The sequence below is a fragment of the Rhinopithecus bieti genome, unplaced genomic scaffold (genome assembly GCF_001698545.2).
Source record: "Rhinopithecus bieti isolate Rb0 unplaced genomic scaffold, ASM169854v2 scaffold_41913, whole genome shotgun sequence".
Taxonomy (NCBI): domain Eukaryota; kingdom Metazoa; phylum Chordata; class Mammalia; order Primates; family Cercopithecidae; genus Rhinopithecus; species Rhinopithecus bieti.
In genome coordinates this window covers 2,554,019-2,577,954 of record NW_016818964.1, presented here as the reverse complement: position 1 = coordinate 2,577,954, position 23,936 = coordinate 2,554,019, and the positions used below count along the sequence as shown (strand labels likewise).

The 23,936-nt window shown below is 54.0% G+C and overlaps 2 protein-coding genes and 1 long non-coding RNA gene across 7 annotated transcripts in view; 2 read left to right on the top strand and 1 right to left on the bottom strand.

The window, feature by feature from the left end:
* ASB2 (ankyrin repeat and SOCS box containing 2) overlaps positions 1–10,199 on the top strand; it is a 42,443-nt gene extending 32,244 nt beyond the window's left edge. For all 3 annotated transcript variants that reach the window (XM_017857937.1, XM_017857938.1, XM_017857940.1), the window contains 3 exons: positions 4,634–5,198; positions 6,417–6,570; positions 9,569–10,199. In XM_017857937.1, coding sequence (XP_017713426.1) covers positions 4,634–5,198; positions 6,417–6,570; positions 9,569–9,705 — 856 coding nt within the window. In that variant the 3' untranslated portion in view covers positions 9,706–10,199. The remainder of the gene's footprint in view (positions 1–4,633; positions 5,199–6,416; positions 6,571–9,568) is intronic.
* Positions 10,200–14,706: 4,507 nt separating this feature from the next.
* Positions 14,707–23,936, bottom strand: part of FAM181A (family with sequence similarity 181 member A) — an 11,106-nt gene continuing 1,876 nt past the window's right edge. The window contains exons 1-2 of one of the 2 annotated variants that reach the window (XM_017857998.1): positions 17,540–17,611; positions 14,707–16,099 (exon numbers count right to left, since the gene is read on the bottom strand). In XM_017857998.1, coding sequence (XP_017713487.1) covers positions 15,134–16,012 — 879 coding nt within the window. In that variant the 5' untranslated portion in view covers positions 16,013–16,099; positions 17,540–17,611 and the 3' untranslated portion in view covers positions 14,707–15,133. Of the gene's footprint in view, positions 16,100–17,539; positions 17,612–23,936 lie in introns of those variants that run through there. The other variant, XM_017857997.1, reaches the window with a different exon arrangement.
* LOC108519163 (uncharacterized) lies at positions 17,745–21,105 on the top strand. Of its 2 annotated transcripts, none has more exons than XR_001882547.1 (3): positions 17,745–18,048; positions 19,007–19,201; positions 20,314–21,105. It is a non-coding gene; the product is annotated as an uncharacterized LOC108519163 (long non-coding RNA). The 2 variants fall into 2 exon arrangements; XR_001882546.1 differs by having other exon boundaries at positions 17,959–18,048; positions 19,049–19,201.

Here is a 23,936-nt window from a genome sequence, read left to right as displayed (position 1 = left end):
GCCACTGCCCCCCAATTCTAGCCTGCACATCCATGTCCCTCTGGGCTATTTTTAAAATGCCATATCAGATCCAGTGAACCAGAATCTCCAGGAGAGAAGGAGCCCCACTGTCTCTTTGAAAAGCTCCCAGAGAAAATCAGATACAGCCTGTCCATAGCTGCAGGGGCCATTGATCTAACTCAGGCCCTGGTTTTATAGAGAAGGAAGCCAAGGCCAGATATGGAAGTGATTTTCGAGATAGCAGCAGGGCTGGGAACTTCATCTGGGCTGCCTTCAAGTGAACCCGGAGGTGTTGGCAGTCTGGCCCCAGCGGGAGGAGAAGCTGAATGGGCCCTAGGCGGCCTTGGGGATGATCAGAGCGCAAGGCGTGTCCTGCCTGGAACACTGTATACATGGTTGATACAGTGGTTGATGTTCCCCTAAACTCACCTACCTTGGATTCATGCAGATTCCCAGGGTGAATTCCCTGGTTATTCAACCTCCACTCTCGGGCCCCATTTCCCTCTGTCCCCCAAAGCTCAGAGGGCCTGGGCCACTTTTTAGGGCTACCCAACAAAGGGTTAAAGCCTGGTTCCCAGCAGCCTCTGCCACGGGGCAGGGCCCATGGCCAGCAAGCCCCGAGCTCATCACTCCCTCCCTGGGCATACAGCATTAAAGGCCCTCTGCCCGGAGATTTGATGTGACATTCCATAGGCATTCTGCATTCTGCCACCTGTCAACACAGCCTGGCCGTCCCAGGCATAGAAGGCAGCACCAGGAGCCGAGGGCTGTTTGCCAGATGGTGTCTTCTCGTCAGCACACTTAACCACAGGGGGTGACATGTGGGTGTGCTGAGAAAGGAGCCCTAAAGCCCGATGTCCCAGTCACCTCCAAGACACACATTTTCCTGTTGTTCATTTCCAGTTTAGCAAAGCCACTGTATGAAATAAAAGATCAACACCAAAGATAGATTTATTCAGAAACTGTATGAGTTAGCCCAGAGCAGATGGCCCAAGAATAGCTCCCAAAACAGTCGTTTCCAACCTTGGCTGCACTAGGAACCCTGATGCCTGGGCCCCACCTGACAAGATGGTGCTACCACTGGTCTGGGCTGTGCCTGAGGCTTCAGGGTGTCTAAGAGCTGCCCAGGAGATTTTACTGTGCAGCCTGAGTAGAGAATCAGGATCTCAGAGCCTCTTCTGTGGCCAAGAGAAAACACAGATTTGTGTTCTGGGCCTTACTTCTGACTCCTTTGTTTTTAAATATTCCTTCTCTTTTAACTCCAATATATAATACTTTTGCTGTATTTTATCAATCTTTGCAAGCCAGTTGAAATTCTTTCTGGAATAAGGCAAAATAGAGAACACGTAATACATTAAATTAAAAGGCAGTTTATAAAGTACATTGACAAGCAAGTTAATATCCCCATTAGTTAAAAGAGAAACTGAGGCTCAGAGCTCAAGACTTCATAGAAAACAAGTCAGAGTGGCACAGTGAAGCTCAGAAGTGTTGGCAATGGAGTCATCTGTGGGCGACCGGTTCCCATGTCAATCCTCCAGCCAATTTGTTGTTGTTGTTGTTTGTTTGTTTGTCTTTGAGACCAAGTCTTCTCTCTTCACCCAGGCTGGAGTGCAGTGGCACGATCTTGGCTCACTTCAACCTCTTCCTCCTGGGTTCAAGTGATTCTCCTTCCTTAGCCTCCCAAGTAGCTGGGATTACAGGTGTCCACCACCACACCTGGCTAATTTTTGTATTTTAGTAGAGACGGGGTTTCATCATGTTGTCCAGGCTGGTCTCGAACTCCTGAGCTCAAGTGATCCACCCGCCTCAGCCTCCCAAAGTGCTGGGATTACAGGCGTGAGCCACCACACCCAGCCCTCCATCCAAATTTACACTGAACACTGACAAAGGTCACACCACAGTGACCTGGTGACTCAGAATGCCTCTGTGTTTAGGGTCGCAGGGGCAGTAGGCTGCAGTCATTGTGGTGGTCAACATACCAAGAGCACTGTTTATTCACTGCCAACCACAGGCCACTCAGATTCATGCGTAAGATCTCATTTTATACTCAAAAGCAGCCTTGGTGAAATGTTATTACATTGTGCTTTGTAACCTGGACCTGGGATTGTAAGCAGTCCTACCTTGCTGGCCTGTTATGAGTAAATGAGTAAATGAGATTAAATTCTTAGCTCTGAGGGTCATGCTAGGATTAAATTAAGTAAACAAATGTGAGCACCCCTTTAAATGGTACCTGGCACATAGTAAGCACTCAGCAATATTAGCACAATTATGACTTAGGAAGGTAAGGGGTAAAGTGCTCACAGCAACCCACTGGAGCTCAATAAAGGGTAGCTATAGCCATCATCATCATCACTATTATTACAATTAATTACCCCTCTGCTTTAGGTGTGGTTCAGAGAGGTTAAGTGACATGCCTGTGCTGGCCCAGTGCTGAAAAGCAGAGCTGGTGTGTAACCCATGTACCCCTGACTCTGAGCCTCCTGGTTTCCCCACTGCCCATGCTGGGCCCCTCTCTAGCTAAGGACAGCTTGTGTTGGCTCAAAGCTCTCTGCCCATTCCCCTGCTGTTGGGCTAGATTCAGGAAGGGCATCAGAGCCAGGGCCAGGTGGCATGGCAAGGCTGCTGCTTTGAGGAAACTAGAATCCTGGAGTGGGAACCCGGGCCTGGGGCAAGGATGTCAGGCTTCAGATACTGGTGAGTCCCGGGAACAAGACAGGAGCCCAGTGATTCGGAATGTGGTCCAAGGTCAGAGACAGCTCAGCACCTGCCACACTGCTGCACTGGGCCTTTCTGGAATGACCCTGAGCTGGATCTGCTCTGGTCTCAGGGCCTAGACAGGCAAAGCCAAGCTGGTAGTTGTGGCCTCTGCATTGGGGAGGGGACAAGGAAGGGGTAGGGAGCCATCCTTCCAGACACCTACGGCTCTATCAGGCAATGGTCACCTTTGCTCCTCTTCATAAGGTGCCGCTTGAGCAACTGTACTCTGAGATCCCAAAACATGCCTGTGGGAGAAGTGGGGAGTCAGACTGTTTGGTGGGGTCACCCCCTTGTCCTCCTGTCCTCTGCCCCACAAAATGGGCTGGGGAGAGGAGTGATGATGTGCAGTGGGGCCACCAACATGGCCGCTCCCATGGTTGGGAGGAGTGGGGCATCGTAGAAGGCCTGACCCTGGGCATCCAGAGACCTGCATTTTGCTCTTGTGCACCACCCACCTTCTGTCCAACCTCACTCTGTTCCTCACCCCAAGCCTGGGCTTCAGTTTTAGCCTCTGTAAAATGGGAGAGCTGGACACACTGGTCTCCAGAGCCTGTCCGGCATTACACATTTACTTTCTGATTGACAGAGTCCTGCCACAATAATATGATTCACTGCATTACTGAGACAATGCTCAAGTTCCCACATTTCTGCCACTTTCCCTTGGTTCGTGAATTGCCAGAGACCAGCTGTGACCTGCCAGAGATACCAGCCCCATCTGGCCAGCGGCCCCGGGGCAGCCCCTCTCACTGTTCTTTTCCGTGCTTGGGCACGTTACAGCTGTTAGCTGAGCATTTGTTGGCTGTGGCCGCCATCCAGGGTGAGGCCCAGGCCTGCCTTTGACCAGCACCTCTGCAGAGCAAAGTCAGGCCTCCTGTGCCTACACAAATAGAAATTAGGAGGCAATTAGCCCCCCTGGGTGTGTGAATTTCCTTTTGAGGTTTTAGAGTCAGATTTTAGCCAAACACAGCATCACTAACAATAATAATAGTTTCCACTGACATCCCAGCATGAGGTCGCTGGCATCAGATTTCCAGGAAGCTGGCGTGCCAGGAGGGGAGAGGCGTGGGAATGGGCCTGGTGGCACCTGCTTCTCTCCCCTTCACCCCCCCCCCCACCCCCTGCAATGGCCACCTCCTTGGAGCCCCACTGGAGGCTGTGAGGTCACCTGTCACACGCCCTGGTTCCCCTCTTCTGACTGTATGGCTGGGCAAGCCCCTTAGTCTCTCAAAGCCCTGAATCTTCTCATTTGCAAAATGGGAATGATGAGCCTTGCTTTAGGAGTTATTGTAAAGACTGAACCCAGTAACACTTGTAAAGCCTTTAGGAGCCTTCTGGCACATAGTGGGCTCTGGGATCTGGCTGTCCCGGTCCGTCCTCCCCCAGAGAGAGCAGGGTCTGGTTCCAAACTTCGCCACATTGGATTTGGGGACCTTCCAGTCAATTCCTCCAGATAACTGAGCTGGCAACGGGCAACAGCGGTTAGCCTGAAATAAATCAGTGGGAGCTTCTTGAAACCCTGGTGCAGTACGACAGGTTTTTAAGAACTCAGACTTCGGAGGCCAAGGGTTCTGGGTCTGAAGCCCAGCTCTGCCCCTTACTGGCTATGTGACTTTGGGAGGGTGGCTGAAGCTCTCTGAGCCTCCGTTTCCTTATCTGTAAAGCGAGGACGGCAGCTGACCCACCTTCCCCAATGGGGTGAGAATGGTTGACCCGCGGCGCCCCCTGCCGGTGGGACCCCCGCCGCAGCCCGCGGTAAGGGCGAGCCGCCAGGCCTGGCTCCCGAGCGCTCCCTGCTGGCGGGGCCTGCCCCACCCCGCCCCTCCCCTCACCCGCGCCCGCTCCTCCCCTCACCCGCGCCCGCTCCTCAACCTGGCAGGATCGTGCAGATGCTGCTGCCAGTGACCAGCCGCACGCGCGTACGCCGTAGCGGAGTCAGTCCGCTGCACCTGGCAGCCGAGCGCAACAACGACGCGGTGCTGGAGGCGCTGCTGAGCGCGCGCTTCGACGTGAACGCGCCGCTGGCGCCCGAGCGCGCGCGCCTCTACGAGGACCGGCGCAGCTCCGCGCTGTACTTCGCGGTGGTCAACAACAACGTGTACGCCACCGAGCTGCTGCTGGAACACGGCGCCGACCCCAACCGCGACGTCATCAGCCCCCTGCTCGTGGCCATCCGCCACGGCTGCCTGCGCACCATGCAGCTGCTGCTAGACCACGGCGCGAACATCGACGCCTATATCGCCACGCATCCCACTGCCTTCCCTGCCACCATCATGTTCGCCATGAAGTGCCTGTCGCTGCTCAAGTTCCTCATGGACCTGGGCTGCGACGGCGAGCCCTGCTTCTCATGCCTCTACGGCAATGGCCCGCACCCGCCGGCGCCGCAGCCCTCCAGCAGGTTCAACGACGCGCCAGCGTCTGACAAGGAGCCCAGCGTGGTGCAGGTGGGCGGCGCGCGCTGCCGGTGGGGAGCGCGGCTTCTGGATGTGGCCCGGGGACGCGCGCGCATGGGCGGCGGGCCGGGTGGTTAGCGCTCCTCGGGGTCAGCGTGGACTAGTGATTAACACCCTTGGGGGGAAGTGTGGACAGCTTTGGAGGCAGCAGGGCACGGTGGTTAACCCGCGTCCTGGGTAGTGTGGGTTAGCGGTTAGGGCGCTTTGGTGGGAGCTTTGGAGGGAACTAGAAGTTAGCACACTTTAGAGGCCGCAGAACTTAGTGGTGCATTGGAATAGTGAAATCCTTATTGCGGTCCACTGCGTTGGGGAATTTAAGGAACCAATAGTGGAGTGGAGAACTCTTCCAAACTAAGAGGCTTGTCACCTCCAGCAAACCTACACCTGGAATGCGATGTGAAATAAGCACGATCCGGAAAGGGATGTCAAGAGCAGGCTGGTGTAGGGTCAGGTCAGAGCAGAAACCAGCGACCCAGAGGCAGGACATGTCCATGTTGTTACTTTAAAAGTCAGAATTGGGCCGGGCGCGGTGGCTCACGCCTGTAACCCCAACACTTTTGGAGGCCCAGGCGGGCGGATCATGAGGTCAGGAGATCGAGACCATCCTGGCTAACACGGTGAAACCCCGTCTCTACTAAAAAGATAAAAAAATTAGCCGGGCGAGGTGGCGGGCGCCTGTAGTCCCAGCTACTCGGGAGACTGAGGCAGGAGAATGGCGTGAACCCAGGAGGCGGAGCTTGCAGTGAGCCGAGATCGGGCCACTGCACTTCAGCCTGGGCAACAGAGCGAGACTCCATCTCAAAAAAAAAGAACAAGCAAAAAAAAGAGTCAGAACTTAAAAGGAAGTTAGACACACTCCTCTCCTGGAGATCATTATTTTAATGGTTAATGGGGATCATTCATGAGCTGCCTACTGTGTGCAAAGTTTATGCTCATGTTACCTAATTCTCATGTTAAATCCCCTTGGAATTGATTTCATATACCTGTTTTATAGACAGGGAAATTGAGGCTCAGAGGTGATGTGACTTGCTCAAGTTGCCCATCTTCCACTTGGGGCAGCAGAAGCCTGTGTTGAGGTGACATGGTTCAGGGGATCCTAGCCTGGGTCTGCACAGTGTCTGTGCTTGAACACATCCCCTGTCCTTCCTGGCTGCAGGCTCCTGCTGGTGGAATGAACTCACTTCTTGGTCCTGGCGTGTTCTCTTTCAGTTCTGTGAGTTCGTATCTGCCCCGGAGGTGAGCCGCTGGGCAGGGCCCATCATCGATGTCCTCCTGGACTACGTGGGCAATGTGCAGCTCTGCTCGCGGCTGAAGGAGCACATCGACAGCTTTGAGGACTGGGCCGTCATCAAGGAGAAGGCAGGTAGGAACTTGCTGCTGCCGCCGAGGCTGGCAGATCTCCCTGCCTGACTCAGAGTCCCAGGCCTCAGGGAATGCTACTGTTCCTAACCCTGTGACCACCTGCTCCGTGCCAGGCTCTGTAACTCCTTGGATGAAACATGAGGAATCTGCCCCTCACAGAGTTGTGCCACCTGGGCCAAAGTCACAGTTACTGGCAGAGCTGGGATTAAAACCCAGGTTTGACCAACCCCAGAGTCTCTCCACTACATCTTTCCATGATGTTTTAAACAACTACAACTCCCTGAGGGGTACCGGGACCTTCAGAGTAGGTTGTGAACGATTTGGGGCCACCAAGAGGCATTGTAGGAGGGGAGAGGGGAGGATGGTGGTCTAGGGTGTCTGAGACTAAATTGCACATGAAGCACCTGGGTGTCCTGTTAAAAATGCAGCTTCTGATTCCACAGGTCTGGGGCGGGGCCGGGGAGTCTGCATTTCAACAGGCTCCCAGGTGACGCCAAGGCTGTTGATACACAGAACACCCTGGGGTGGGAGACAGGCCCCTGAACCCTGGAGCCAGCCTTGCCAGGGCCTTGCTGGGTGAGGCCTCTCCCCACCTGAACAGACGTGCCTGGGCAGGATCATTGTCCAGCCCCTTTCAGCTCTACCCGCCTGAACTGTGCCAGGCACAGTGAAGTGGGGTTCGGCCACTGTCCCTCTGATGTGTGCAGAGTAGATGGGGCTGCCTGGCTAAGTCAGGCTAAGGAAGCCAGAATCCCTCTTAGGTATTTATGGAGCTCACCTGGGCAAACAGGATTTCTGCCACCGGTGACAGAAATGGGTTATCTGTGCAGTGGCATTCCAGCTACCCTAGGGCTTTCTATGGCTCTGAGGGCACAGTCCTGCCCTGGTTTGTCAAAGGAGGCTGACCTGCAGCAGGTCATTGTCATTCTACCACTACTGCTCCTGTCCCCAGGTGAGACTGTGCAGCCTCGGGGGCCCACCCCTGTGCCCTAACTCTGACTCACCACGTTCCTCCTTGATCCCCACACCCCTGTGATCCCAAATAGGCTGTAGGATTTTTCACTGGCACAGGTGCCTGGAAGGCACTTGAACTGAAGCCTTTGATAAAGTTTCTGGGGCAGTGACAGGGAGGGAGGCGTCAACTTGCCCATTCACTCAGGGCCTAACTCTAGATGCATGATAAACCTTCAGGGAATTAATGAATAATTGGTTGCTGTCACCACGATCCTTGGCCACTAGAGGGTGGAGCAGTCTATGCCTAGATATCAGTCCCACCCATTCTGTTACCTTCTCCTGCCTTCCTTAGAGAAGGGTGATCCCTCACAACTAAACCATGCCCCAGGGAAATCCCTGCAGAGACCTTAGTGTGCGGTACACATTTGTTAGCCAGTAAAACAAATCGTTCTTAAGCAATACCTATTTGGGTTACTTTAAAGCCCACTTTCCACCTGCAAGACGGTCCCCACGAGCTTGTTTGTTTAATGCTACAACATCAACATCCTTATTCTGGGAAAGAACCACCCAGAGCCCATGGATTGGCCAGCCCAGCCCTCATGCTTCCATGTCCTCTGCTCACCAACAGCCTGTGCTGAGTTTCCCAGAGGGGAGGTTATGTTCTAAGCTTGTTACCTAAGGGTTTTCCCCATCTATTTTCTGGACTGTTAAAAAAGTGTCCTAACTGGCCTCAATGCCTATAATTCATTATTCCAATTCAGCCATTAAATGAATATATATTCAAGACCTTCTATGTACAAGGTAACCGTGTTATTTTTTATCCAGACCACAGCATTTAAGAGATAGAAATTGGAACTAACCAGACAAGATGGCTGGACAACAGGAATGATGCTTCCCTGCTCTTTGGGGTACTATGTAATAGAAAAATCTGAGCTCAGAAGGCAATGAACTCAGAGCGCAGCTCAGAGGGCAGTGGAAGTGTCAGAAACACAGTGATGGGTGTGTGGATGCTTCGCTAGGCAACGCTGCAGCTGCCTGGCCCTCCGCCTTTGCTCCACATCCCACCTGCCTCTCCAGCCCCAGTCTTGCATGACTTCCTTGCCTTGCCACTTGCTGTTTTCCCTGCTTAGAATGTCCCTGTCTCCTTTCCTTCCTGGAAATTTCCTGGAAATTCCTGCCCTCACCCCTCAGGACCCCACTCAAAGGGCACCGTCTCTTGTGGAAGCCTCCCCTGGAGCCTCTGGGCAGGCACCTCTGCATATCTGGCCCAAGCACAGAGTCAGGTGCAGCAGAGGGGCTCAGCATGTGCCTGGTGAATGAATGAATGAATGAATGAATGAATGAATGAATGAGTGAGTGAGTGAATGAATGAATGACATTCTGTGATTCTACAAGCCCTTTCTTTGTGTCCGACCCTTTGCTCAGGATTGAAATAAATTACTCCATTACTGGATGCATTTTCATCCCCTGCTCTTACCTCTACCCACTCCCCAGCTCAGAAAACTTCACTACATGGCTCCTGGGGGAGGTAGCCAGGTGGGATTCTGGGGCCTGAGGGGAGCTGCCAGTCTCTGCCCCCTTACCCTGGCCTCTCAGCACCACCGGGAGCTCCAAGTTGAATTCCACATGTGGGAGCACTTAAGAGGTCAAACCCTCTGGCCCCATTGCTAAGGCTGTGTTTGGGGGCCCAGCTTGTATGTGGAGAGAAAGAGGCTCAAGAGGAGGGAGGCACCACCCACTAGTCCCAGGAGGGATCCTGGGCAAGGCTCAGAACCTTGCTAAGCCTCGGTTTCCTCACCTGTGAAATGGGTGTGCTAACCATGCTGTCAACTGCTTGAGCTGTGCAGATCAATGAGGGGTGAACAGTGGGAAGGTGCCTTGCTGGGTCTCTTTAGTTGGCAGGGACTGGGGTGACCAGCAGCGGGCACCCCCTCTCTTACCCATCCACATCAGCTGGGCTCCTCCCATAGGCTGGGGTCACAGATGCAATCCCTTTGCTTATTGCAAATGATAAATCAGCCTCTGCCTTTCCCTCCTTTTTTCAGAACCTCCAAGACCTCTGGCTCACCTTTGCCGGCTGCGGGTTCGAAAGGCCATTGGGAAATACCGTATAAAACTCCTAGACACCTTGCCGCTCCCAGGCAGGCTGATTAGATACCTGAAATACGAGAACACCCAGTAACTGGGGCCACGGGGAGAGAGGAGTAGCCCCTTAGACTCTTCTTACTAAGTTTCAGGACGTCGTTGTCCCCAACTCCAAGGGGGACCTGGTGACAGATGAGGCTGCAGGCTGCCGCCCTCTCATCCTGGACAGCTACCAGGATCTCACTGGGTCTCAGGGCCAGAGCTTTGGCCAGAGCAGAGAACAGAATGTGTCAAGGAGGAGAAGAATCATTTGTTTACAAACTGACGAGCAGATCCCAGACCTCCTCTGCCTTCGGGAATGGCAGAAACCTCCATTCCTGGGGCCAGGGCAGAGCTTGAGGTGTTCTGGGGAAGGCGGGCTCAGAGCCTTCCCTGTGCCCCTCCACTCGCTCTGGAAAACTCACCACTTGACTGCAGAGCTTTCTCCCCAAAGACTAAGATGAAGACATGGCCCAAGGTAGGGGGTAGGGGGAGCCTGGGTCTTGGAGGGCTTTGTTAAGTATTAATACAATAAATGTTACACACGTGACACCTGCCCAGTGAAGTCCCTCTCATCAGACTTCCTGACACCTGAGGTCCTCAGCCTTGCTCCTGGCAGTAGTGGGAGCGGGGCAGGTGTGGGGATGGGGCACAAGGACCCCTGAATGTGTCACCTTTGTTTGAGGTCCTGAAAGACCCAAGAGGCTGTGTTCTTCACTCCCCAGGCGAGACCCGATGATGGCCCAATGGGTTTTCCTCTCCTCATTCAATCACCATGGAAACAGGCACACCATCACAAACAGTCTCAGGGCCCACATGTCTCCCGACACCTGGGGTAGTCTTACACGTGTTTCCTGGCACTCTGTGTTCACACCCTGCTCACCCCTGTTTTGCTGGCTGTTGAGAAACTAGGGAAAAACATTAAATACTGGCCACCGTGAGCAGCAGTGCTAGAGTGATGGCCATGGTCAGCCCTTGCAAAGGCACCAAGCCTGAGAGTGCATGGAGCTCTGGCCCCTGCGTGACTCCCTTTGTCCTCATGTGGCTCTGTGGGATGAGCAGAACAGGAATTGTCATCCTGTTTTCAGGCGGTGCAGGGCAGAGCTAAGGCTTGCCACCATGTGGCACACTCTGGAGGTCTCTCCAGGCCCCGAGGGCTGAGATGTAGCAGGCCCTATTTCCATGGAAGCTGCAGTAACTCACTGGCGCTCCCTTTACAAGTGTGAGTGAAGCCACCGAGTCCAGGCTACTCTGCAGCAACACCGGAGCAGACCACCTGGCCCAGAGTCTGTACCAGGCCAGTCCCAGGATCTAGTAGAGTCTCAAGCAAGGTCAAAGGTAGTTTCTGGCCTTTGGAAATTAAGCAGCTAGATTGATGGAGGGGAGCACTGGTTCCAGGCTCAGCCTGCCATTGGCTTGCATCTCTGGGGGCTCTGTTTCCTCATCTATGGTAAATCATGATGGCCCCTTGCTGGCTCTGATGCACTGGGTTTCTTTTCCTTTTTTTTTTTTTTTTTTTTTATGAGGCAGAGTCTCACTTTGCTGCCCAGGCTGTCGTGCAGTGGCATTATCTCAGCTCATTGCAACCTCCGCCTTCTGGGCTTAGGTGATCGTCCCGCCTCAGCCTCCCAAGTAGCTGGGACTGTAGGGGCATGCCATCATGCCTGGCTAAAGACACACTGGGCTTCTATGGAATCAGCAACTCCCAGAGAAAACGTCTTCCAAGCAGCACTTTCTGGCCACAGGTCAAAGGGGGCTCAACCTGGTCTTGCCCACTCCTTCATGATACAAACGAGAAACTGGCCCAGAGAGGGGAAGGGACTTGCCTGGGCACACACAGCAAGTACCTGGGGTTCCAGCTCAACAGTGCTTGGCCACAGTCCCATGCGGCCTTGCTGTTCACCAGGCAGAACCTGCAGGGATCCTGAAGAAGCCCCAAAGGAAACCCGCATGCTCCCCCACTGGGGATGCTCAACCCTGAGAGCCCAGGGTAAGTTGCCAAGGAGGGTTCAGCTCCCAGGGGAGAATCTGATGGAAGAACTCCTTTGCTGACCCGGAAGCCGAAGAGAGGGCATTTGCATCTCGGGTGACCGCTGGTCAAACTGACCCAAGGGGTGGCAGGTGGTGATGGGATGAGGCATGCAGGGCCAGTGTGTGAGTTGTTTGGTGTGTGTGGACTGAGATGGGTATTGGGCAGACTCTTAACCTACAGCATCTCATGAACCACATTATGTCCTAGAGAGTCCTAAGGCAGCAGCCACAAATCTCCCAGCCCAGAGACCCAGGCACTGGGCAGGGCAGTGTGCTAGTCTGAGGGAGGTGCCACCCTGGGGGAGATGAGGCTGAAGGGGTGAGTGGGAGGTATAGGGGAGTGGTTCGGCCACTGTTTTCTCTATAGTCGCCATTTGCAGGATATGGCACCTCCTGGCCTGGGACGCACCGGTGCTACATTTGGTTTCTTAGAATATTAATGTACAAGCGTCCATGCCACTTTGTCAAACACTGCTCAGGACCCCTCCCTGCAAGCGCCATGCCTCCTTAGGTCCCTGCCCCCACCTCCCCACAACCCAGCAACTAAGGGGTTCATTCCTGGCCTGGGACTGCTCTGGTGGATTGGTTCCAGTTGGTCAGTGCTCACATTGTGCCATTCGTTATGCATTTGACTATCACTCCTGTGTGGAGCACTTTACAGCCACCTCCCTCTGCAGAAGCGGGCCCCTCCTGTAGCCGCACCTACCCCACCCCAAGAGGTTTGCAGCCTCAGGGACGTCTCACAGCATTGCAGACACAGCCCTGAAAGTCTGGCAGAGATTCCCCTTCGTGAACTTGACCCAGTGGTGGGTGTCAGGGATGATGAAGGGGTGCGGGGGGTGGGTGCCTGGACTGGCTCTGGGTTTTACTTTGAACCAGTGCCATTCACTTTGTGATTAGGGGAGTATCTGCTGTTGTTACTGCAGCAGCATTTGAAACTGATTTTTAATACCAAAGCTTTCCTAAATGCATGCTTTCTGCCTACCTCGCTTCCACGTGGAGGCATCGTGTTGCCAGGGGCTTCTGTCAGGCCATGTCTTGGTAGAGGTTTCTGCTTCCCAACTTTTGAATGAATGAATCATCAGGTACCCCCTGGGACTGTGAGCAGGGACAGGCCAGTCTTATCAGAGAGACCAGAGCTTTCTCCCCAAAGACTAAGATATCTTAGTCTAAGACTGGCCCTCAGGTCCTCCTCTAGCGGGTGTGGTTGGTTGTGTGGTCCAGGCACATCATCCCCTGGGCAGCACAGCCCATAAACGGTATTAAAATGTCAGCGTGACAGGACCTACAGACACCACCAGATAACTACAAGAGGTGACTTGTGGTTGGTGGAGCTTTTGAGCATCTGGGTAGCACAGTGGGCCAAGCACTCACATTGGCCTCACAACAACCTATATGACAGGTCTGTTATCAATCACATTCTTCAAATGAGGAAATTTCAGTATGGAGAGGTTAAGTAACTTGCCCAAGATTGCACAGCTGATAGATGGCAGGCTAGGATGCAGGCATTTAAACCCCTCCTATGCAGTTTGCAGGGAGCTGAGGCTCATCGACATGGATCCAGAGGGCCTGTGTGATGCCACACAGAGGGCAGAGGAGGGTACCCCACCCCCCAGCCCCTTGCTGCTCTTAAAGACCAGAACAGTCAGAGGCTGAGGATCCAGGTTGAGGACTGTTCCCATCCCATGGGCCAGATAATGACTCTGAACAGCTCTGCCCAGGCCATTCCTGTTTCTGTGGCTCTGAAGTCTTCAGAGGCCATTGGACAGAAACCACTGGCTGGCTTCCTGGTGAGGGGGCTGCCCCTCCAGGGGACTCCCCACGCCAGGGGAATCCTGGAGTAAAACAAGGCAAGTAGGAAGGGCCCTTGGTGACCACCGATCCTGCAGCCTGTATTAGTGAGGAAGAATCAGAGGCCATATCCGGGCTCCAAAGGAGGGAGCCTGTGACCAGCAAACACTTGCCTGGGGTGCAGAAGAGGTAGATGCACCTGTTTCCTAGTCCTCCGCTGTACAGATGAGGAGACTGAGGCACAGAGTGAGGATTAACTTGTCCAACATCACGCTGCTGATGAGAACACCATATTCCCCAGCCAGGACTGGCCCGCCGCACCCTTCTTAGTTGTGAAAACTGTGTTCTCATAAAATAAGCAGCTCGGCAGGCCAGCAGGCCCACCCTCTCTCAGCCATGGAGCCACGTCCACAGCAGCAGAGAAAACCTGGGCCTGTGTGCAGGTGGAGGCCTCTCAGGTAGCTTTGCTAGTAGGACACTAACAGCAAAATCCAGGGCCACTTCCTGCTACCGGTACTCCCTTCTGCACTGTCACAGGCAAAAGGCCTCAGCATTCCATTGATGGGGCACCTGGTATGTAACAGGCGCAGGGAGAGACCCATCGGCAGGTAACCCGGAATCTGAATTAGCTAGAGAGGATCCTTTTGTATGTGCCAGAGAGAACGAGGTTTAGGGGAATTCGCTATTATTTTTAAAATTGATTTATTTTGCCCGTGGACATAGGCTCCAAGACCATGATTTGGAGAAACAATTTGGTCAAACCACCTGTTTTGTCCACAAGGGACCAAACTCCTGTTTGGCCTGATTTTCCCTCTGACCAGAGTTGGGCACAATCACCTTGGCACAGAGGCTGCCCTGAGGCTGTGCACAGAGCAGAAGGCACTGCAGAGAGACTCATTCTCCTCTCATTGTCCTGCAGGTGGGGCAAGGAGACTCCCAGAGGAAGTGTCCGGCCCCACAGCACAGGGCGGCGCTGGACTGCAGCCCCACCTCCCCTGGTTCCAGCGCCTATTCTCCGGAGCACGTTGGACGCCCTGGGGGGTCCACGCCAGCATGTCTTTCCCTAGTGGCTCCTCTCCTCCCCTCCTCACCTTCCTTTTGTTGAACCAAGCTCTTGGCCCCCAGCGCCCATTCCCAGATATCTCAGAGGTTTCAACCACTCCTGGCCTCACTGAAACCAGCCAGCTCTGCCAGCAGCCCTCAGCCTGGGGCTCATTCAGCTTCATGATACCCAAGATATGGAAACTCCAAAAGAAATGTCTTTATTCTTTTAACTCTCTCAATATTTACAAAGAACAAGAAGAACAACAACTGAGATTGGCTTGCAGAGTGGGTGGCAGGTGGACAAATGTGTCACTCTGGCTTCCGCGGTGTCTGCAAGCAAGGACAACATCCTAGCACCTATGGTCTGCACAGGGACAGCGGGACAAGCTGCTAGGCCCTGGCCTGCTTGGGGAGGGGCCAACCAGCCCCCCAGCTTCCCAGGCTGCAAGACTGCAGGGTAACTGCTTGAGGAGCCCCGCCCCAATCCTGCCCTCCACTCCCATATACACACAAATGGAAGAGGCCACACTGTGGCCCAGCCACCTCCTCACAGGAGAGCACCTCGGGGACCTTGACACTCCTGCAAGCCAGAGGTGGGGGCTGAGGCCCTCTCGGCCCGGCTAGAGGTAGCCAAAGACATTGAAGATGGGTGGGGGCACGGCTGGCTTGGTCGGAATGGGTTTCAGCACCACGGGCCTGCACACCTTCTGCCCCAGGCCGTCCGCATCCTTGCAGAGGTGTGCCAGCTCCCCGGGAAAGGCTGGACTCTTCTTCCACAGGCCCAGGCTGGGGACAGGACTCTGAGGCAGGGCCCCCAGAGGGCCTGGGTAGATGGGCTGTCCATGGTACTGGAAGGGGCAGCAACTCCAGGCATTGACACGGCCCACCAGGGAGACCCCAGGCATCTTGAGTGGCTCCTTTTCAGCCAGGGCCCTCGGAGACATGGGCACTGGGACAATCTCAGGCCCCAGGGGCTCCAAGCCCTTGCAATTTTTCTTACCCTCGTAGGGAGGTCCCTCCCTGGGGCCCAGTCCCCCCTCCAGCCCCACATGGTAGCTGTGGGTGGGCCTCGGCTCTTCCCAGAAGGAAGCAGGCAGCTGTCTTTTCCTCATGGGCACCTGGCCAGGCTGGGCAGCTTCTGGATGCTGCCCCTGTGGGAGCTGCTCCTTAGCAAGACATTCCTCCCTGTAGGGGTTCCTCAGCGCCTTCTCCTTGCAGCCCCCACCCCCGCCGGGGCTGGAATCAGGGCCCAAATCGAGAAGCAGCCTCCCGGGCCGGTCCTCAGACCCCCTTTTCAGGTAGGGCTCAGCGGCTCTGCCCGGAAGTCCCCGCGGGAGGCGGGAATACTTCTGGGAGAAGCGCTTGAGCTGCTTCTGCAGGTACTTGCGATGGTCCACGGAGCGGCGGCAGGGCGCGGACTTGTCCAGGGCTGCTTTGATGTCGCTAGACGCCAGGTTCACGAAGTTCAGCAGCATCTTCACATCACTGTCGGATGCCATCACCAGGGGGCCACTGCACGAGGCTTTCCATGAAGAGGGTGGGCTCTGCTGGTGGCCGGCAGCTCCAAGGAAGGGCACCAAGCTGACCTGGGGGGCAAAACAGGCCACTGGAGTCTCTCCGAGCAACCACACCCAACCCTGCCAAAAGACCACAGCACCTGTCTGCAAACGGCGTCCCCACCCCAGCACCCCTCAGCCTTAAACAGAGTCCTGGGTAGAGGGATGTGGGTGCAAGTGGCTGAGCACTTCCTGCACACCTGGGATGCAGCAGGCGCCAGCAAAGCTCACCCAGCCTGCTTGGGTCTGGTGCCCTCTTCTTGCAGCCAAGGCTCAGAAAGGTCAAGCAACTTGCCCAAGGTGACCCAGCTACAGGTGGCATTGCTGGGGCTGGCACACACTCCCAGCCTGCCCCGTCTCCCACACACCACACTGCCAACTTGCCAGCGAGGTGTTTATTCTCTGAGCTGAGGCAACTGCTCCACTTTAAAGCAAGGCCAAGCCCCCTTCCTCCCTAGTGGTAGCCTCCCCTCCCACCACTCCCACCCCGGCATGAGGAGCACCAGCCCCCCTCCTCAGTCCCCACGCTCCACCCCCAGCTCTCACGCAGGACCAGGCAGGACCCCTGTCTGGCACTTAATCGAGACCTGCCTTGCAGGCTGATCTCAGGCTGTGGGCAGCAGGGACTCCCCCGAAGAAGCATCTGCAGCAATTTCATGCCTCCTCGGCCACCACCCACGGCACCTCACCCCTCCCCCAGGCCCCAGCCTGCTCCACACCCGCCACCCAGTCGGGCCAGAGCCACCGGGCCTCCACACTGACCAAAGGTGCGGCCAGGACCCAGCCAACGTGGCCCGGCAGGTTCCCCACTGCAGACCTGGGACAGGCCCCGGCGCAGCCGGCCGAGCTCCCTCCGGCTGGAAGCAGTTGTGCAACCCTTGAGTGGGCTGAATGGAGGACAACTCCCCGGAGCTGGGGGGCCCCTCAGGCCAATCAGGAGCGCCTCTCCAGATACAAAGCATCCCAATCAGGCGGCGGTGCCCCGTTCCCACATTCTTTGCCGTCACAAATTGTCACCATGGGGACCATCACAAAAAAGACAGCTCCCAAATGCAATCATTTCCCGGTAAATTTCTACCCTTCAGCCCCACTCTCCTGGGCCTCCACGCTCCTCCTCCCCTTGACCTCGGTTCCCTGGTTTCTCAAGGGGGTAGTGTGTGTGTGTGTGTGTGTGTGTGTGTGTGTTTAAAATGTCCAGGATCGAGAAGGGGCTGGGCCTAGTAGAGACAGGCCTCCTTTGCAAATCTCCCCCAAAGACTCCAGGCCTACAGCTGCCATGCTCCAGTGCAGACAGACAATCGGATGGGGTAAGCTGGGGCGGGCTGCTTTTCCTGCTGTCCTTGAGTGTTGAGTGGCTCTCTCTCTCTCTCACTCTCTCTTCTCCTCTCTGTCTCTCCGTCTCTGTCTCTCTCTCTCTCTCTCTCTCTCTCTCTCTCTCTCTTCCCCTGCTACCCCCACCACCCTCCCTACCAGGATCCCCAGGGATCGGGGATGGAGGGCCTTCGAGGTCAGGAGGTGCGCTGATGCCTGTCGGAAAAGGTGGCCAAGGAAGGACTCTCTAACGAGGTGCTGGGATATCCATGGGAAGGGAGCTGGAGCTCTCAGGAATCTTGTCTTTATGTTTGCTTCCTCAATTGAGCTGCACAAAGCCTGAATTGCCCATTCAGCGCAGCCGGACAAAAGGTTGGCGTTGCACGGTCCCCTTGCATTTGTAGTCAAACAGTTAGGGACTTAAATCGAGTCGTCATGATGGAGAAAGAGGTGGACAAAGCCCATAGAATTGCCATCAGCAAACATTTTCCTGTGTCATATTAGCCAGTTTCCATGGCTCCCCCTGGCCTGCGGACAATGGCACAAGTTTGCACACTTGGCTACTGTCACCGTGCCAACGCCGGCGGGGCTGCAAGCAGGGCCGCTCTGAGCAAGCAAGGGAGCCCAGAGCCGGCATTGGCCCTGCCCACCAACTGGCCAGAGGGAAGGTGAGGCTGAAGGCGAGGGCGGCTGCCTGGGAAATGCTAATGGTCATGCCTCCATGCCAGCCCAACTCACGGGCCCCTTTCAAGCCTCATCGTTTTTCTGTCCAGGCTCAGCCTCCTCTTCCCTCCTCCTCTCCTTTCCCTTCCTTTCCTCTTCCCCTTCTACTGCCTTCTCCTCCTGTCTCCCTCATCAGCCAGATGGCTGATGGTCTATGCGCCAACCCACGCCTCTGTACTGCAACCTAAGATTTGGCATCTTAGGTTGCAGGACTCCTCTCTGGAGTCTCCCTACCCAGACTGGGGGCATTGGCAGGGCAGGGCCAGGGCCTCCATCCAGGAAGGATGGCCCCAACTCCTTCCCACTGGCCAATAGACAGCTGCTGTGGTCTGCCTCCAAGCCATCTCCCCTACCCCCAGCCTGAGGGTCCCTACAGGCAAAATGAAGGGTTTGGAGGAGATGGCCCATGCTGACAAGCTGTAACTCAATTTAGGCCTTGAAAGCCAGCACTGTATTCTCCATGCTCCTACCCTGCTGCGGGGTCGGGAAAGTGTGGACTGAGACAGAAACGCCGCTGGACTGATGCATCCTAGATTGTCGGCCACTACGTGCCCTGGAGAGCTGCTCCTGCCTGTGGCAACCTTTGCACGGGTGGCAGCCAAACCATCATCATTTTAAGTGCCAGAGATTTGAGGGCTGTGTGTTTCTGCAGTAACTCCCAGCCCACCCTGACTGGTACAGGCAGGAAATATCCTGTCTGCTCCAAAACACCTGGCACACGTGGCTGAAGAGAGCGCCCTGAGGGCCTGTGGCCACCAGGGCCCGCTCCCTACTGCCTACTACATGAAGCCGGTGTGCACAGCCAAGAGTTTGAACCTCTCTGGCAGCCAGCACCTGACCATATAACCGCCTGCTTTGCTGTGCCCTGCCTTTTTCTCCCCGGGCCTTCTGTGCTTTCTGTAGGCTACATCATTCCTCTCTCCAGAAGATCTTTTCTCTTCTAAGGGCGTCAAGACATTTTAAAGCCACTCAGCTCAGCTCCCAGCTTCCACGGCACCTGCAGCCCTGCCGGCCCATTCTGCACTGCCAGATCATGAAGATGTCTCTCATTTCTTAGCTAGTAGTGAGTCCCCACCAGGCCCGTGGACTCCATGGGAGGTGAGTCGGTGTCTTATGAAAGTCTTTCCAAAGCTCTTAATGTGGGCTGTTCTTCCACCAAACACTTTTTGAGGAAAGAGAGAAGGAAGAAAAGAGGGAAGAGAGAAAGGAAGGGGAGAGAAAAGTGGAAGAAAATGGATTTTTTGCGGACACTCAGCATGTGCCAAGAGCCATATTCGAGAACCACATGAAGACCTCACCTGACCCTCGGGGCAGCTCCGTGAGGATAGTGTTTCGGTTGCCCTGACAAGTGAAGTGAGGTTGAGTTACTTTCCCAAGGCCTCACAACTGTTAACCAGCAGAGCTTGAACTTGAAGCCAGGCCTGTCTGTGTCCAAAGGCTGAGGTGGATCTGCCTGGCCACATTGCCTCCTGGAGCTCCCATGAGCACCAGACACTGCCTAAACGCTGCTGGCCAAGACCAGATTTTCTCCACGCGTCCTGGGTTCCACTCTTCTAGCCCAACGCTGGACCTTCCTGACTCAGGAATACGGGAGCTGCAGCTTTGGGAAGTGAGGAGCGGGGAGAGGAGGCAGCTATGGCTTGAGGCCAGGCCTCTGGGTGCCTGTGACCCACACAAGGGAAGGCTCCTCTGTGTTTTTGTGATTGGCCATATAGGCAGGTGGAAAGACAGCAGTAATCATACGAGTCTGAAGGCTCTCCCAGTGTTCTCTCATTATTGTCCTGTGTCTGGGCAGAGGGGATTATTTTTCCCATTTACAGTTACACACTCACAGAAGCCTCAAACCTGATTCTTGGGCCCAACTCAGCCAACCCTGTCCTCTCAGCCATTCTTCAAGGCCCAGCTCAAACATCCCCTCCTCCAGGATGCCTCCTGCCAACTCCTAGCATTGTTAATAATGCCCTCTCACATTCCTGTGTTCCTAGAGTCAAAGATGAAGTCTAACCTCCTTAGCTAAACGCAGAAGACCCTTTGTAATCTGACTCCTACTAGAGCCTGGCACAGAGTAGCTTCTTACTAAATGTGTTATGAATTAAATACTTTGCCCATTCCACTGAGCAGGATTTTTCCTGTGGACCGTAAACAGCTGCTTCCTGTTTGTTTGTTTGTTTGTTTTTTAATTTTGTCTGTTTATTGTTTGCCCCACCCAGGTGAGCTGAGCCCACCCAGATGAGCTCCAGGAGGGAAGGGAGGTCATCCACAGGTTTCTCTCTGTACCTCCTGTGACTCGAATGGACTCAGCACACAGCAGGCCTGAGTGAAGGATGCTGTGGTTGCTATAGCTTAGGTGACAACGAATTGTCTGTGATCCTACAGGACTATGGCGCATGAAGCTGGAAGCGCTTCTTCCCAACTGCATCACCCAGCACCAGAGCCTGGGTTCTGTAAAGCTCTGTTAAAGGCAAATGAGCTGTGCTGGCTTCAACTGCGGTGAACTCGGATAAGCTGGGCCGCTGATGGCCCCTTTTCAACCAGTTGTTGCTGCCTTGGTTTTCCAACAATCCACTGTGCTGACCCTGCTGCAGGGACTCCCAGCTTTGCATCAACTCCATTCAACACCTACTGTGTGCGGGGAACAGAGGGTGTGGAGGTGGCATTCCCTGCTTTATCTTGATAAGTAAACAGCTGTCTCCCACCCACTCATCAGTGAAGCAGAACAACTCCCCAGCAGTATCCTGGGAGCCACTCCTCCAGAACCTCTGATGTCAACAGACATCATCTACTTCTAGGATTCAGCCAGCACATGTGTAGACTGCAGCTGCAAGTGAGAAGAGGCACCTGGCAGGGCATGCACAGGCCAAGCCCGAGGGAGCCAAGGAACTCATCTGGGGCAGTGGGTTTTCAAATTGCTTTGAAGCAGAGATGCCCACTTAAAAATATGTGGAGATTCAGCCAGGCACAGTGGCTCAGTCCTGTAATCCCAGCACTTTGAGAGGCCAAGGTGGGCCGATCACCTGAGGTCAGGAGTTCGAGACCAGCCTGGCCAACATGGTGAAACCTCATCTCTACTAAAAATACAAAAATTAGCTGGGAGTGGTGGCGGGCACCTCTAATCCCAGCTACTCAGGAGGCTAAGGCAGGAGAATTGCTTGAACCTGGGAGGCGGAGGTTGCAGTCAGCTGAGATTGTGCCATTGCACTCCAGCCTGGGGGACAGAGGGAGACTCCATCTCAAAAAACAAAAAAAAAAATGTGGAGATTCAATGTGTAAAACCATGACAGCCATGGGCTATGAGTACAAATTTATTTTACATGCTCAAATGCATACCTTCTACTTATTTACAAACAATGCATTAGAACAAGGAGTCTGTTCTGATGACATAAAACTTTGAAATCAGGAGATATGGATTATGGTCTCACATCAGCCATACTTTGTTTTGGTTGCAGAATATTTACAAAATCTCGGTTTATAGAGAGAAGCAGTTGAGATGTCAATTTTTTTAAAAGTTTACCTTTTAATTCATTTATTTTTTGAGATGGAGTCTCGCTCTGTCACCCAGGCTGTAGTGCAGTGACGCGATCTCGGCTCACTGCAACCTCTGCCTCCCAGGTTCAAGTGATTCTCCTGCCTCAGCCTCCTGAGTAGCTGGCATTGCAGATGCGTGCCACCACCCCTGGATAATTTTTGTATTTTTAGTAGAGACGGGGTTTCCCCATGTTGGCCAGGCTGGTCTCAAACTCCTGATCTCAGGTGATCCAGCTGCCTCAGCCTCCCAAAGTGCTGGGAATACAGCTGTCAGCCACCACGCCTGGCCTAAAAAAGCTTCTCTTATGATCTTAGCATAGTCATCAAATGAGAGGAGTCCCTGGAGAAACTACTACCTGGTCCCCAGAGGAGTTAACCTGACTGCCCAAGTTCTCCAGTCGGCAACCTAGCGTGTCACCTTGTGGGTTAAAATGCATTTGAATGTATTTGTTTGTTGGTACGTGTTTGGTAACGTTTTAAATTGCCAAAAATACATGTTAAAGGAGATTGTACATTTTCACACCTCTACAGAAAATTCAGTCCCAAAAGATGGGCCGACTTCTCATTTTAGAGATGAAGACAGAGAGGCCCAGAGAGGGGCAGTGATTCATCCAAGGCAGAGCCAGGCAGAGCCAGGTAGGAGAAGCGCCCGGGAGGGAGCTCTGCTCTGCCCGCCACCCTGTGCTCTTTCTCACACCTGATCATACGAGTGTAAAGTCCTACTTGATGGAAGTATGTGACATATATTGTCATTTGTTCTTCCCAGGTGCCATGATTACTCTCTTTAATGGGTGAGGAAGTTGAGGCACTAACTGGGCTAGGAAACTTGCTGAAGGTCCCATGGGCAGTAAATCACAAAGCTGGGGTGGGACTGATCCTAGGATGCTGCTTCCACCGACAATTGTGAACCAATGTGAGGGCCCCGTCTCCCTCCCAGGGGCCTTGCTAGCCCATGGCTGCAGACTATTCCCAGCCACCCCTGCCCTGGAGAGTTAGGCCCGACCGACCACGCCAGCTCAGGAAATATACAAAGGCCACGCGGAGGACAGAGTGGCCTGGCAGCGCCTCTGTGGACGTGCGACGCAGACATCACAAGATGATTTATGTAACTTCTTACATAATGGCAGTATTTCTATCAAAGACCAGCCCGCGGCAGGCTGTCAGCTGTAATCAGAGCGGACGTGCTTCTTGCTTCCTGGGAACAGGAGGCATCAGGTCAAAGCCAACCCCTTTGGCTGCCAGGCCGAGGGCTTCCTGCACTGGTGAAGTTGCCTGGCATGGCTGTGCCCTCAGAGGAGACAGAGACCTTGTAATGCCCCAGAGTAGTCACAGCCCGGCTCAGCCAGCCCCAGCTACCCTGGCTGCAGTCCACCTCCAGTGACAGAGACCACTGTCAGTGAGATCAAGTCCCACATTGAAAGTGGTTTCAACCATATTATTGTACCATGAAAGGGAGATTGGCTTTGGAGATGAGATCTTTGAACTTTGCCCCTACCTGGCTGTGTGATCTTGAGGTAGTCACTCACCTTCTCTGGGCCTCAGTTTCCTGGTTGAATTACATCATCAATTCTTGACCTCCATGCTGCACACATGGATATTGACATGGTGCTATCATGTGATATGGTGCTATCATGTGATATGGTGCTATCATGTGATATGGTGCTATATGATAGCGTGCCACAAGTCACTGCTACTTATCTTTGGCAAATGATTTACTTTTTCCTTATATAAATCAGAGCAGATTCAACATCATAAAATCAGGTAAGCCCACTTGCACTCCCCTGTGCATTCTTGAAAGGAATATGAATGAGTGGGGTTAGAGCTGGTGAGTCTGAGGACTCAAGCCCCAGGAAAAGAGGAGAGCTCAGCCCACTTTCACCATGTGGAGTCTCGAGAGGGGTGGGGTTCAGAGTTCTGTGTTGAAGAAGAGTGGTGCAAGCAGACCTCTGTGTCTTGTTCCTGATTTTAAGGGAAAAGCTTTTGGTCTTTCACCATGGGATATGATGTAGCTGTGGGAATTTTGTAGATCCTCTTTATCAAGTTGAGGATACTTTCTTCTATTCCTAATTTTCTGGGAGTTCTTGTCATGAATGGATGTTAAATTTTGTTACATGAATTTTTGGATCAATTTATATGATCATGTGTTTTTTTCTTTAGCCTATTTACAATTTTATTATGCTAAGATATAGCATCATAACATTTACTATTTTGCCCTGCCTTTCTGTCTTTTCCTCCCTCCCTCCCCCAAAACCAACCCCACACACCCACACAACAGCTCAGACCTCTAGCATGCGCCGCGTGCACATCT